This window comes from Stenella coeruleoalba (genome assembly GCF_951394435.1).
Source record: "Stenella coeruleoalba genome assembly, chromosome: 11".
NCBI classification, from domain to species: domain Eukaryota; kingdom Metazoa; phylum Chordata; class Mammalia; order Artiodactyla; family Delphinidae; genus Stenella; species Stenella coeruleoalba.
In genome coordinates, this window is record NC_137157.1 from 62516252 (window position 1) to 62529666 (window position 13415).

At 39.8% G+C, this 13415-nt stretch overlaps 1 protein-coding gene across 1 annotated transcript in view; it reads left to right on the forward strand.

Annotated features, from left to right (window-relative positions):
• Window positions 1-5705: 5705 nt before the first annotated feature.
• Window positions 5706-13415, forward strand: part of FAM186A (family with sequence similarity 186 member A) — a gene marked incomplete at both ends in the record, with an annotated part of 76124 nt that continues 68414 nt past the window's right edge. Inside the window, 1 exon segment of the mRNA XM_079937500.1 lies at window positions 5706-5867. Within this exon segment, the coding sequence (XP_079793626.1) occupies window positions 5706-5867 (162 nt within the window).

Consider the following 13415-nt stretch of genomic DNA (forward strand, 5'->3'; position numbering starts at 1 on the left):
TATTAAAGAAACAAACAACCCAATCCAAAAATGGGCAGAAGAACTAAATAGACATTTCTCCAATGAAGACATACAGATGGCCAAGAAGCAGATGAAAAGCTGCTCAACATCACTAATTATTAGAGAAATGCAAATCAAAACTACAATGCGGTATCACCCCACACCAGTTAGAATGGTCATCATCAAAAAATCTACAAACAATAAGTGCTGGAGAGGGTGTGGAGAAAAGGGAACCCTCTTGTACTGTTGGTGGGAATGTAAATTGATACAGCCACTATGGAGAACAGTCTGGAGGTTCCTTAAAAAGCTAAAAATAGAATTACCATATGACCCAGCAATCTCACTACTGGGCATATACCCAGAGAAAACCATAATTCAAAAAGACACATGCACCACAATGTTCATTGCAGCACTATTTACAATAGCCAGGACACGGAAGCAACCTAAATGCTCATTGACAGATGAATGGATAAAGAAGATGTGGTACATATATACAATGGAATATTACTCAGCCATAAAATGGAATGAAATTCAGTCATTTGCTGAGATGTGGATGGATCTAGAGACTGCCATACAGAGTGAAGAAAGTCAGAAAGAGGAAAACAAATATCGTATATAAACGCATGTATGTGGAACCTAGAAAAATGGTACAGATGAACCGGTTTGCAGGGCAGAAGTTGAGACACAGATGTAGAGGACAAACGTATGGACACCAAGGGGGGAAAACCGCGGTGGGGTGGGGATGGTGGTGTGCTGAATTGGGCGATTGGGATTGACATGTATACACTGATGTGTATAAAATTGATGAGTAATAAGAACCTGTAGTATAAACAAACAAACAAACAAACAAAAAAGACACTAATACTGAACTTTCTTTGGGTTATTTGTATGGAAATATGTTAATATAAATGTTTCAGACATTACATGAAATTTCTAAAAATCTTATATGTTCTGGTATAATGTTATAAGTCATAATTCTAGTTATTATTTTAAAATGTATATCTCAGAAATAACTAAATTTCCTTGTCAATTGCATTATTATGAACTTTCATCAAATCTTTATCCGTGGTCATTTTTAAGTCTTTTGTCATTTACAGACAGTTCTCTGATACTTTTGCAAAAATGTTCCTATAAAAGTGTTTCATCTTCAAGGAATTCATGGAAAAGACTGACAAATACAGGTTTCTGGTAACTGACTATACTGCTGAACTGAATGAATAAGCATTTTCAGAACTCTAATGGAAAACTGATGAATTCATAAAAGTGTTAACAAAGATCAAGATGAAAAAAAATTAATTACATGGGACTGAGTGAACTGATGAGGATGATTATAATATTTGTGACTTTCTGTTTCAATAAAAACAAAAAAAATCCCACAAGGACTCAGAGGCAAAAAATATACAAATCAATTTTCACTGCAAAGTAAAGGAGCTGTTACAGTGGAGGATTACTGGACTGAATGTCAATATTATGACATAGTATGAGTGTGCTTCGTGTTTGGTAATTGCAATCATTGTTGCTTTTATTGTGGTCATCCATTTACAATGCTTGGTGTCAGTTTATTTATATCTTGTAAAAATAAAATACAGTGTGTGTGAAAAAAAAAAAGCAGAGGTGGGATGGGACCAGCACCCCTGAGGGGGGATGGGGGAGGGGAAATGTTCCCACGCTCAGAGGTGCCCACTCATGGACATGGGACAGTGGGGACGAAGAGGGACCTTCAGGGGACTGGGGGATTGGAGGGGAATACTTCTCACCCGCCTGCTCAGGCCCCAGCAAGCCTGCTGGGGTCCCAGGCCTGAACCCCCACCCATCTGAGGCCCCCTCCGGCTGTGCTGGTCCTGGGCCTGAGCCCCCCCCCCCACAAGCCTCTTCTGAGTGCGTGGGTCCTGGGCCTCAGCTGTGCCCCAGCTGGGGCCTCCTTTGGCTGCTTGGGTCCTGGCAGACCTGAGTACCGCCCCCAACAAGGCTTCTGTGGGTCGTGCTGTTCCCAGCGGCCTGAGCACAGCTCCCCCACAAAGCCTCCATGGGCCACACAGGTCCTGACAGACCGTGAACTGTCCCAACAAAGCCTCTTCCAGACGAGGGCGTCCTGGGCCTGAGCCCCACCCCCACCAAAGCCTCCTCTAGCCACGTGCGTGCACACAGCCCGAGTGCCGCCCCTGATAGGGCCTCCTCTGGCTGTGCAAGTCCAGGCGGGCCAAGCACCGCCCCCTTCCAAGGCCTCCTCTGGCTGCACCAGCCCCTGTGGGAGAAGAACACATACAGAGGTGGGGCTGATACAGCAGGTCCAGAGACCTACCTAGAGGTCTTGGAGGCCTACTGGGAAGGTGGGAGGAAGCTGTAGCTCACCATAAGGGCAAGGACACTGACGAGGAGGCATCAGGGAATTTTTATTTTTTTAATTTTTTTAACTTATTTTTTTATCTTTTATTTTTAAAAATATTTTTTATTTTCTTTATTTTATTAAAAAATTTTTTTGCTGTTGTGGTTCTGCTTTGTTTTGTGGTTGTTTCATTTTTATTGTTATTTTTTTCTAATATATTTTTTATTTTTCTTATTTTATTTTATTTTATTTTATTTTATTTTTGTGTGTGTGTGGTATGCGGGCCTCTCACTGTTGTGGCCTCTCCCGTTGCGGAGCGCAGGCTCCAGACACGCAGGCTCAACGGCCATGGCTCATGGGCCCAGCCGCTCCGCGGCATGTGGGATCTTCCCGGACTGGGGCATGAACCCGTGTCCCCCTGCATCGGCAGGCAGACTCTCAACCACTGCGCCACCAGGGAAGCCCTAATTTTATTTTATTTCTTAGTCTTTGCTATTGTTCTGCTCTTTTCTTTTTGTTGATTGATTTTTTTTACCATGCTGCACAGCTTGCAGGATCTTGGTTGTCAGGCCTGAGCGCCTGTTGTGCAAGCGCCAAGTCCCAGCTGCTAGACTAACAAAGAACTGCAGGTCCCAGGGAATATTACTTGGTGTGAGGTCTCCTGGAGGTCCTCATCTCAGCACCAAGAGCCGGCCCCACCCAACTGCCTGCAAACTCCAGTGCTGGACACCTCAGGCCAAACAACTACCAGGACAGGAACACAGCCCCACCCATCAAAAAAAATAAGATAACAAAAAAATGTTACAGACGAGGATTAAGGTAAAAACGTATAAGACCAAATAAACGAAGAGGAAATAGGCAACCTATCTGAAAAAGAATTCAGAGTAATGATAGTAAAGATGATCCAAAATCTCAGAAAGAGAATGGAGGCACGGATCAAGAAAATATGAGAAATGATTAACAAGGACCTAGAAGAAGTAAAGAACAAACAAAGAGTGATGAATAACACAATAACCGAAATGAAAAATACACTACAGGAATCAATAGCAGAAACACTGAGACAGAAGAACGAATAAGTGAGCTGGAAGATAGAGTGGTGGAAATAACTGCTGAGAAGCCGAATAAAGAATAAAGAACGAAGGGACTTCCCTGGTGGCATAGTAGTTAAGAATCTGCCTGCCAATGCAGGGGACACGGGTTCGATCCCTGGTCTGGAAAGATCCCACATGTCGTGGAGCAACAAAGCCCATGTGCCACAACTACTGAGCCTGCGCTCTAGAGCCCACGAGCCACAATTACTGAGCTCACACTCCACAACTACTGAAGCCCGCATAGCCTAGAGCCCATGCACCACAACTACTGAGCCCACGCACCGCAACTACTGAAGCCCACACGCTAGGTCCCACATGCCGCAACTACTGAGCCCGCATGCTGCAACTATTGAAGCCTGCGTGCATAGAGCCTGTGCTCTGCAATAAGAGAAGCCACCACAATGAGAAGCACATGCACCGCAACGGAGAGTAGCCCTTGCTCGCCGCAACTAGAGAAAGCCCACGTGCAGCAATGAAGACCCAACACAGCCAAAAATAAATAAATTAAAAACTAAAGAAATAAAGAAAAAAGAATGAAAAGAAATGAGGACAGCCTCAGAGACCTCTGGTACAACATTAAATGCACCAACATTCAAATTATAGGGGTCCCAGAGGAAGAAGAGAAAAAGAAAGGGTCTGAGAGAACATTCAGAGAGATTATAGTTGAAAACTTCCCTAACATGGGAAAAGAAATAGCACCCCAAGTCCAGGAAGCGCAGAGAGTCTCATACACGATAAACCTAAGGAGAAACATGCCAAGACACATATTAATCAAACTAACAAAAGTTAAATTCAAAGAAAAAAATATTAAAAGCATCAAGGGAAAAGCAAAAAATAACATACAAGGGAATCCCCGTAAAGTTATCAGCTGATTTTTCAGCAGAAACTCTGCAGGCCAGAAAGGAGTGGCAGGATGTATTTAAAGTAATGAAATGGAAAAACCTACAACCAAGATTACTCTACCGAGCAAGGATCTCATTTAGATTTGATGGAGAAATCAAAAGCTTTACAGACAAGCAAACTCTTAGAGAATTCAGCACCACCAAACCAGCTTTACAACAAAATGCTAAAGGAATTTCTGTAGGTGGGAAACACAAGAGAAGAAAAAGGTCTACAAAAACATACCCAAAACAATAAAGAAAATGGTAATAGGAACATACATATTGATAATTACCTTAAATGTAAATAGATTAAATGTTCCAACCAAAAGACACAGATTGGCTGAATGGATATAAAAACAAGACCTGTATATATGCTGTCTATAAGAGACCCACTTCAGACCTAGGCACACGTACAGACTGAAAGTGAGGTGATGGAAAAAGATATTCCATGCAAATGGAAATCAAAAGAAAGCTGGAGTAGCAATACCCATAAGAGATAAACTAGACTTTAAAATAAAGGCTGTTACAAGAGACAACGAAGGACATTACATAATGATCAAGGGATCAATCAAAGAAGAAGACATAACAATTATAAATATTTATGCACCCAATATTGGAGCACCTCAATACATACAGCAAATGCTAACAACCATAAAAGGGGTAATAGACAGTAACACAATAAAAGTGGGGGACTTTAACACCCCACTTACACCAATGGACAGATCATCCAAACAGAAAATAAATAAGGAAACACAAGCTTTAAATGACACATTAGACCAGATAGACTTAATTGACATTTATAGGACATTTCATCCAAAAGCAGCAGAATACACTTACTTCTCAAGTGCACACAGAACATTCTCCATGATAGATCACATCTTGAGTCACAAATCAAGCTTCACTAAATTTAAGAAAATTGATATCATATCAAGCATCTTTTCCCACCACAACACTATGAAATTAGAAATCAATTACAGGAAAAAAAAACTGTAAAAAAAAGCAAACACGGGCTTCCCTGGTGGCACAGTGGTTGAGAGTCCGCCTGCCGATGCAGGGGACACAGGTTCGTGCCCCGGTCTGGGAGGATCTCACATGCCGTGGAGTGGCTGGGCCTGTGAGCCATGGCCGCTGAGCCTGTGCGTCTGGAGCCTGTGCTCCGCAACAGGAGAGGCCACAGCAGTGAGAGGCCCACGTACTGAAGGCCTCCCCAAGGTCGCTGGGCCCACCCGGGTTGCCCTAGCTGCCACCAAGGGTATCAAAGTTTTAGAAGTTATCAAACCTTTCTGTGCAGTTCTACCAGATACTCAGAAACCTGAAAGGAAAATCCAGTTTAGAAAAAAGGTACTATGGACTCCTATAACTTTCTTCATCTTCTTAGTATGTTGTCAGATACCACTATTTGGAATCATGTCATCAGATTCTGCAGATCCTTTCTACTGGATGGGAGTTATTCTTGCATCCAACAGAGGAACTTTAATGCAATTGGGTATCTCCCCAATTGTAACATCTGGTTTGATTTTGCAGTTGTTAGCTGGAGCCAAAATCATTGAAGTTGGAGATACACCCAAAGTTAGAGCCCTATTCAATGGAGCCCAGAAAAATGAGCTTCAATAAAATTAAAGACCCTTTTCCAAATTTGAAAAAAAAAATAGAAACAAATGACAATGAAAATATGATGATGCAAAACCTATGGGATGCAGCAAAAGCAGTCCTAAGAGGGGAGTTTATAGCAATTCAATCCTACCTCAAGAAACAAGAAAAATCTCAAATAAACAACCTAACCTTACACCTAAAGCAACTAGAGAAGGAACAAAAAAACCAAAAGTTAGTAAAAGGAAAGAAATCATAATAACCAGAGCAGAACTAAATGAAATAGAAATGAAGGAAATAATAACAAACATCAGTGAAACCAAGAGCTGGATATTTGAGAAGATAAACAAAACTGATAAACCTTTAGCCAGACTCATCAAGAAAAAAAGGGGGGGGGGAAAAAGGAGAGAATTCAAATCACTAAAATCAGAAATGAAAAAGGAGAAATTACAACTGACACTGCAGAAATAGAAAGGATCATAAGAGACTAATATAAGCAACTATATGCCAATAAAATGGACAACATAGAAGAAATGGTCAAACTCTTAGAAAGGTACAATATTCCAAGACTGAACCAGGAAGAAACAGAAAATATAAAGAGACTAAATCACAAGTAATGAAATTGAAACTGCAATTAAAATCTTCCAACAAACAAAAATCCAGGACCAGATGGCTTCACAGGTGACTTCTATCAAACACTTAGAGAAGAGCTGACACCCATCCTTCTCAAACTCTTCCAAAAATTGCAGAGAAAGGAACACTCCCAAGCTCATTCTACAAGGCCACCATCACCCTGATACCAAAACCAGAAAAAGATACTACGAAAAAAGAAAATTACAGACATATATCACTGATGAAAATAGACGCAAAAGTCCTCAACAAAATACTAGCAAACAGAATCCAACAGCACATTAAAAGGATCATATACCATGATCAAGTGGGATTTAACTGAGGGATGCAAGGATTCTTCAATATATGCAAATCAATCAATGTGATACACCATATTAATAAATTAAAGAATAAAAACCATATGATCATCTCAATAGGTGCAGAAAAAGATTTTGACAAAATTCAACACCCATGTATGAAAAAAACTCTCCAGAAAGTGGGCATAGAAGTTATGCCCTACCTCAACATAATAAAGGCCATAAATGACAAGCCCACAGCAAACATCATTCTCAATGGTGAAAAACTGAAAGCATTTCCTCTAAGATGAGGAACAAGACAAGGCTGTCCACTCTCACCACTATTATTCAATAGAGTTTTGAAAGTCCTATCCACAGCAGTCAGAGAAGAAAAAGAAGTAAAAGTAATCCAAATTGGAAAAGCAGTAAAACTGTCACTGTTTGCAGATGACATGATACTATACCTAGAAAATCCTAAAGATGCCACCAGAAAACTACTAGAGCTAATCAATGAATCTGGTACAGTTGCAGGATAAAAAATTAATGCACAGAAATCTCTTGCATTCCTATACCCTAACAACAAAAAATCAGAAAGAGAAATTAAGGAAACAATCCCATTTACCATTGCAACAAAAAGAGTAAAATACCTAGGAATAAACCTACCTAAGGAGGTAAAAGACCTGTACTCAGAAAACTATAAGACACCAACGAAAGGAATCAAAGATGACACAAACAGATGGAGAGATACACCATGTTCTTGGACTGCAAGAATTAATATTGTGAAAATAACTATACTACCCAAAGAAATCTACAGATTCAATGCAACCCCTATCAAATTACCAATGGCATTTTTCACAGAATTAGAACAAAAAATTTTACAATTTGTATGGGAACACAAAAGACCCTGAATAGCCAAAGCAATATTGAGAAAGAAAAATGGAGCTGGAGGAATCAGGCTCCCTGGCTTCAGACTATACTACAAAGCTACAGTAATCAAGACAGTATGGTACTGGCACAAAAACAGAAATATAGATCAATGGAACAGGATAGAAAGCCTAGAGATAAACCCACACACCTATGGTCACCTAATCCATGATAAAGGAGGCAAGAATATACAGTGGAGAAAGAGAGTCTTTCAATACGTGGTGCTGGGAAAACTGGACAGCTACATGTAAAAGAATGAAATTAGAACACTTCCTAACACCATACACAAAAATAAACTCAAAATGGATTAAAGACCTAAATGTAAGACCGCACCCTATAAAACTCTTAGAGGAAAACATAGGAAGAACACTCCTTGACATAAACCACAGAGAGATCTTTTTTGACCCACCTCCTAGGGTAATGAAAATAAAACCAAAGATAAATAAATAGGACCCAATCAAACTTTTGCACAGCAAAGAAAATCATAAATGAGACAAAAAGACAACCCTCAGAATGGGAGAAAATATTTGCAAATGAAGCAACTGACAAGGAATTATTCTCCAAAATATACAAACAGCTCATGCAGTTCAATATCAAAAAAACAAGCAACCCAATCAAAAATGGGCAGAACACCTAAATAGACATTTCTCCAAAGAAGACATATAGATGGCCAAGATGCACATGAAAAGCTGCTCAACATCATTAATTATTAGAGAAATGTAGATCAAAACTACAATGAGGTATCACCTGACACCAGTCAGAATGGCCATCATCAAAAAAGCTACAAACAATAAATGCTGGAGAAAAGGGAACCCTCTTGCACTGTTGGTGGGAATGTAAATTGATACAGCCACTATGGAGAACAGTATGGAGGTTCCTTAAAAAACTAAAAATAGAACTACCATATGACCCAGCAATCCCACTACTGGGCATATACCTTGAGAAAACCATAATTCAAGAAGAGACATGTACCACAAGGTTCATTGCAGCACTATTTACAATAGCCAGGACATGGAAGCAACCTAGGTGTCCATTGACAGAAGAATGGATAAAGAAGAAGGGGCACATGTATACAATGGAATATTACTCAGCCATAAAAAGAAATGAAATTGAGTTATTTGTAGTGAGGTGGAGGGACCTAGTGTCTGTCATACAGAGTGAAGTAAGTCAGAAAGAAAAACAAAAGAAACAAATACCATATGCTAACATATATATATATGGAATCTAAAAAAAAAAGGTTCTGATGAACCTAGGGGCAGGACAGGAATAAAGACGCAGACGTAGAGAATGGACTTGCGGACACGGTGGGGGAAGGGTAAGCTGGGACGAAGTGAGAGAGTGGCATGGACATATACACACTACCAAATGTAAAACAGATAGCTAGTGGGAAGCAGCTGCATAGCACAGGGAGATCAGCTTAGTGTTTTGTGACCACCTAGAGGAGTGGGATAGGGAGGGTGGGAAAGAGATGCAGGAGGGGGATATGGGGATATATGTATACATATAGCTGATTCATCTGTTACACAGCAGAAACTAACAGAACATTGTAAAGCAATTATACTCCAATAAAGATGTTAAAAAAAAAACCCAATCAAAAAATGGGCAGAAGACCTAAATAGGCATTTCTCTAAAGAAGATATACAGATGGCCAACAGGCACATGAAAATATGCTCAACACCATTAATTATTAGGGAAATGCAAATCAAAACTACCGTGAGGCATCACCCCACACCAGTCAGAATGGCCATCATCAAAAAATCTACACCATTAATTATTAGGGAAATGCAAATCAAAACTACCGTGAGGCATCACCCCACACCAGTCAGAATGGCCATCATCAAAAAATCTACAAACAATAAATGCTGGAGAGGGTGTGGAGAAAAGGAAACCCTCTTGCACTGTTGGTGGGAATGTAAATTGATACAGCCACTATGGAGAACAGTATGGAGGTTCCTTAAAAAACTAAAGATAGAACTATCATATGACTCAGCAATCCCACTACTGGGCATATACCCTGAGGAAACCGTAATTCAAAAAGACACATGCACCCCAATGTTCATTGCAGCACTATTTACAATAGTCAGGACATGGAAGCAACCAAGTCCTGATGGATGGAAACATGCATCCATTGACAGATGAATGGATAAAGTAGATGTGGTACATATATACAATGGAATGTTACTCAGCCATAAAAAGGAATGAAATTAGGTCATTTGTAGAGATGTGGATGGACCTAAAGTCTGACTTTACAGAGTGAAGTAAGTCAGAAAGAGAAAAACAAATATCATATATTAATGCATATATGTGGAATCTAGAAAAATGGAACAGATGAACCTATTTGCAGGGCAGGAATAGAGACGCAGACGTAGAGAATGGACATGTGGATGGGAGTGGGGAGGGGAGGTGGGATGAATTGGGAGATTGAGATTGACATATATACACTACCATGTGTAAAACAGATAGCTAGTGGGAACCTGCTGTATAGTTCAGGGAGCTCAGCTCAGTGCTCTGTGGTGACCTAGATGGGTGGGATGGGAGTGGTGGGAGGGAGGTCCAAGAGGCAGGGGATATATGTATACATATAGCTGATTCACTTCATTGTACAGCAGAAACTAGCACAACATTGTAAAGCAACTATACCCCAGTGGGGAAAAAAAGTCTATTTTTTCTGATATTAATATAACGCCCAACTTCTCTTTTGGGTATTACTTACATGGATATCTTTTTCCATCCTTTCAGTTTCAACCTCTTTGGGTCTTTGGACTAAAGTGAGTCTCTTACAGAGGGCATGGATCATTGGTTTTTTATTTATTTTTTATTTTATTTATTTTTGGGGTACGCGGGCCTCTCACCGTTGTGGCCTCTCCAGTTGCGGAGCACAGGCTCTGGACGTGCAGGCTCAGCGGCCATGGCTCACGGGTCCAGCCGCTCTGCGGCATGTGGGATCTTCCCAGACCGGGGCACGAACCCGTGTCCCCTGCATCGGCAGGTGGACTCTCAACCACTGCGCCACCAGGGAAGCCCCATTGGTTTTTTAAAAAATCTGTTCTGCTAATCCCTATCTTTTGATAAAATGGTTTAATCCATTTACATTTAAAGTAATTACTGATAAGGAGGGTTTAACTTTTGCCATTTTGTTATTTGTTTTCTATTTGTGTTATAGCTTTTCCCCCCTCATTTCTTTCATTGCTGTCATCTTTTGTGTTTTTTTAAATTTTTTTTTTTAGTGAAATTTAAAAATTCCCTTCTCATTTCCTTTTGAGTGTATTCTATATTTATTTTCTTTGTGTTTATCATGAGAATTACACATAACTTTGTAAAGTTATAAACTCTTAACTTGAATTTATACCAGTTAAACTTTAATAGCATATAGTAACTCTGCCCCTTACTGCTCTGTCCCCACTCCTTTCAATTACTGATATCACAAATTATATCTTCATACAGCGTGTGCCCCCAAACAGACTTGTAATTGTTTTTTAATGTATTTGTATTTTTTAAATCTTTAAAAATTTTTTTCAATTTATTTATTGTATTTTTGGCTGTGTTGGGTCTTCGTTGCTGCACGAGGGCTTTCTCTAGTTGCGGCGAGTGGGGGCTACTGTTTGTTGCAGTGCACAGGCTTCTCAGTGTGGTGGATTCTCTTGTTGCAGAGCACAGGCTCTAGGCACGCAGGCTTCAGTAGTTGTGGCTCTCAGGCTCAGTAGTTGTGGCGCACAGGCTTAGCTGCCCCGCAGCATGTGGGATCTTCACAGTCCAGGGATCGAAGCTGTGTCCCCTGCATTGGCAGGCAGATTCTTATCCACTGCGCCACCAGCGAAAGCCCTGCATTTGTATTTTAAATCACGTAGAAAATAAGAAGTGGCGTTATAAACCAAAATTACATCAATACTAGCTTTTATAATTTCCCATGTATTTGCCTTTACCAAAGATTTTTATTTCTTCACACAACATTGAGTACTTTCATTTCAACCTGAAGGACTCCCTTTAGCATATCTCATAAGGCAGTTCTAGTGGTAATGTACTTTCTCAGCTTTTATCTGATAATGTCTTAAGTTCTTCCTCATGGTTTCTGTAATTTTTTTTCCTTTGACTGGGACATGCTTTCCTATTTATTTGTATACTTTATGATTTTTTTTTGTTGAAAACTGGACATCTGAATCTCATAATGTTGTAAGTCTGGAAATCAGATTCTCCTTCTCTCCCAGGGTGGGTGGTTGTTTTTAGTGTTGTATGGTGTCTACTATGTGCCATGGATCGGCCTGAGGTGTAAATTTCAGCTCTTCTCAGGTGTTTTCCGAAACTGCATCTTTTTATGGGCATGCTTGGTGACTTTCTAAGTTCCCTTGAAAATACAGTTGCATTTGAATGCTCTAATCTTTAAATGTCTGGCTCCCAAAAGGGGAAAAAGGAAAAGTAAGGGGAAAAACCCCTGAAACTGTCTGTTTAAATCCCCTGAAAGAAGCTTCCACCCAGTGCAGGTTAAAATGGTAGCTTGCCTTTGTATCTGCACCTCTGTGATTTAAAACAGCAGTTCATAATCAGAACACAGATCTCTCATATTTGGAGGACAAGATTCTTATTGCCCATCCTGGCTCTTGTAAGCTGCTCTAGGAACACTTCCTGTCACAGGCATGGAGGGTAGGAAATGAATAGCTGCTACCATGTTAAAGGGTGCAATTGAATGAAATTGCCCATAGTTTACTGGCCAAGTCTTCCTTTGAAAGATGGAAACCATTGAACAGACTCCAGAATTCCAAAACAGTTAAATCAGACAGATTCTGCCAACACAGTTGTTGTCTAGTTGGAGAGATAGATTCCTCATGCTTTCTACTCAGCCATCTTCCTTGGTGTCACTCCTCCTGCGTGATATTGTTTGATCGAATATCAGATATTGTAATTTTTATCTTGTTAGGTGCTGGGTATTTTTCTAATCTTATAAATATTCTCAAATTTTGAGAACACAGTTAAGTTATGCAGAAGTAGTTTGAGCCTTTTGAATCTTCCTTTTGTGCGTTGTTATGTGAGACTATAACAGCATTTACCCTACGCTTAATTTTGTTCCCACTACCACTGAGGCAAAAATCCTTCTGAGTACTCTACCAGTTGTCCCAGGAGCTAAGCTTTCTACTCCAGCTGAGAACAGAAAATACTCCTTCTCCCTATGTGACCTCTGGGGATTGTTTCTATTAACCCTTTTAGGTGGCCCTCTTTTAGTTGTTTCAGATAAGAGAATAAATCTGGCCCATGTGTCTTTATCTAGGGTAGTAACATAGGTTAAATTCTTCTTTTGAAAACTTTAAAAATTATAATAAACATAAGTGAGAACTCACAGTTGAAAAACTCAACAATTATCACGAAGTGAACAAACTCTGAAATTAAAAACAAAACAATTATCTGCATTACAGAAACCTCCTGATTTCCTCTGAAGACAACTATTATCCTGACCTTTAACATTCTAGGTTAGCTTTTCCTGATAAATAGAAGCACACAGTACATATTTAATGTCTGGCTTCTTTTGCTTAATACTAAGTTCATGAGATTCTTTATATGAAGCTATAGTTTATTTTTATCACTGTCATTCTATTTTATGATTTTATCCATTCTGCTACTTTTGTCTACTACAAATAATATTGCAATAAACATTTTTGTGAACATCTTTTGATGCATGTAAGCATGCATTTCATCTACGAATGAAATT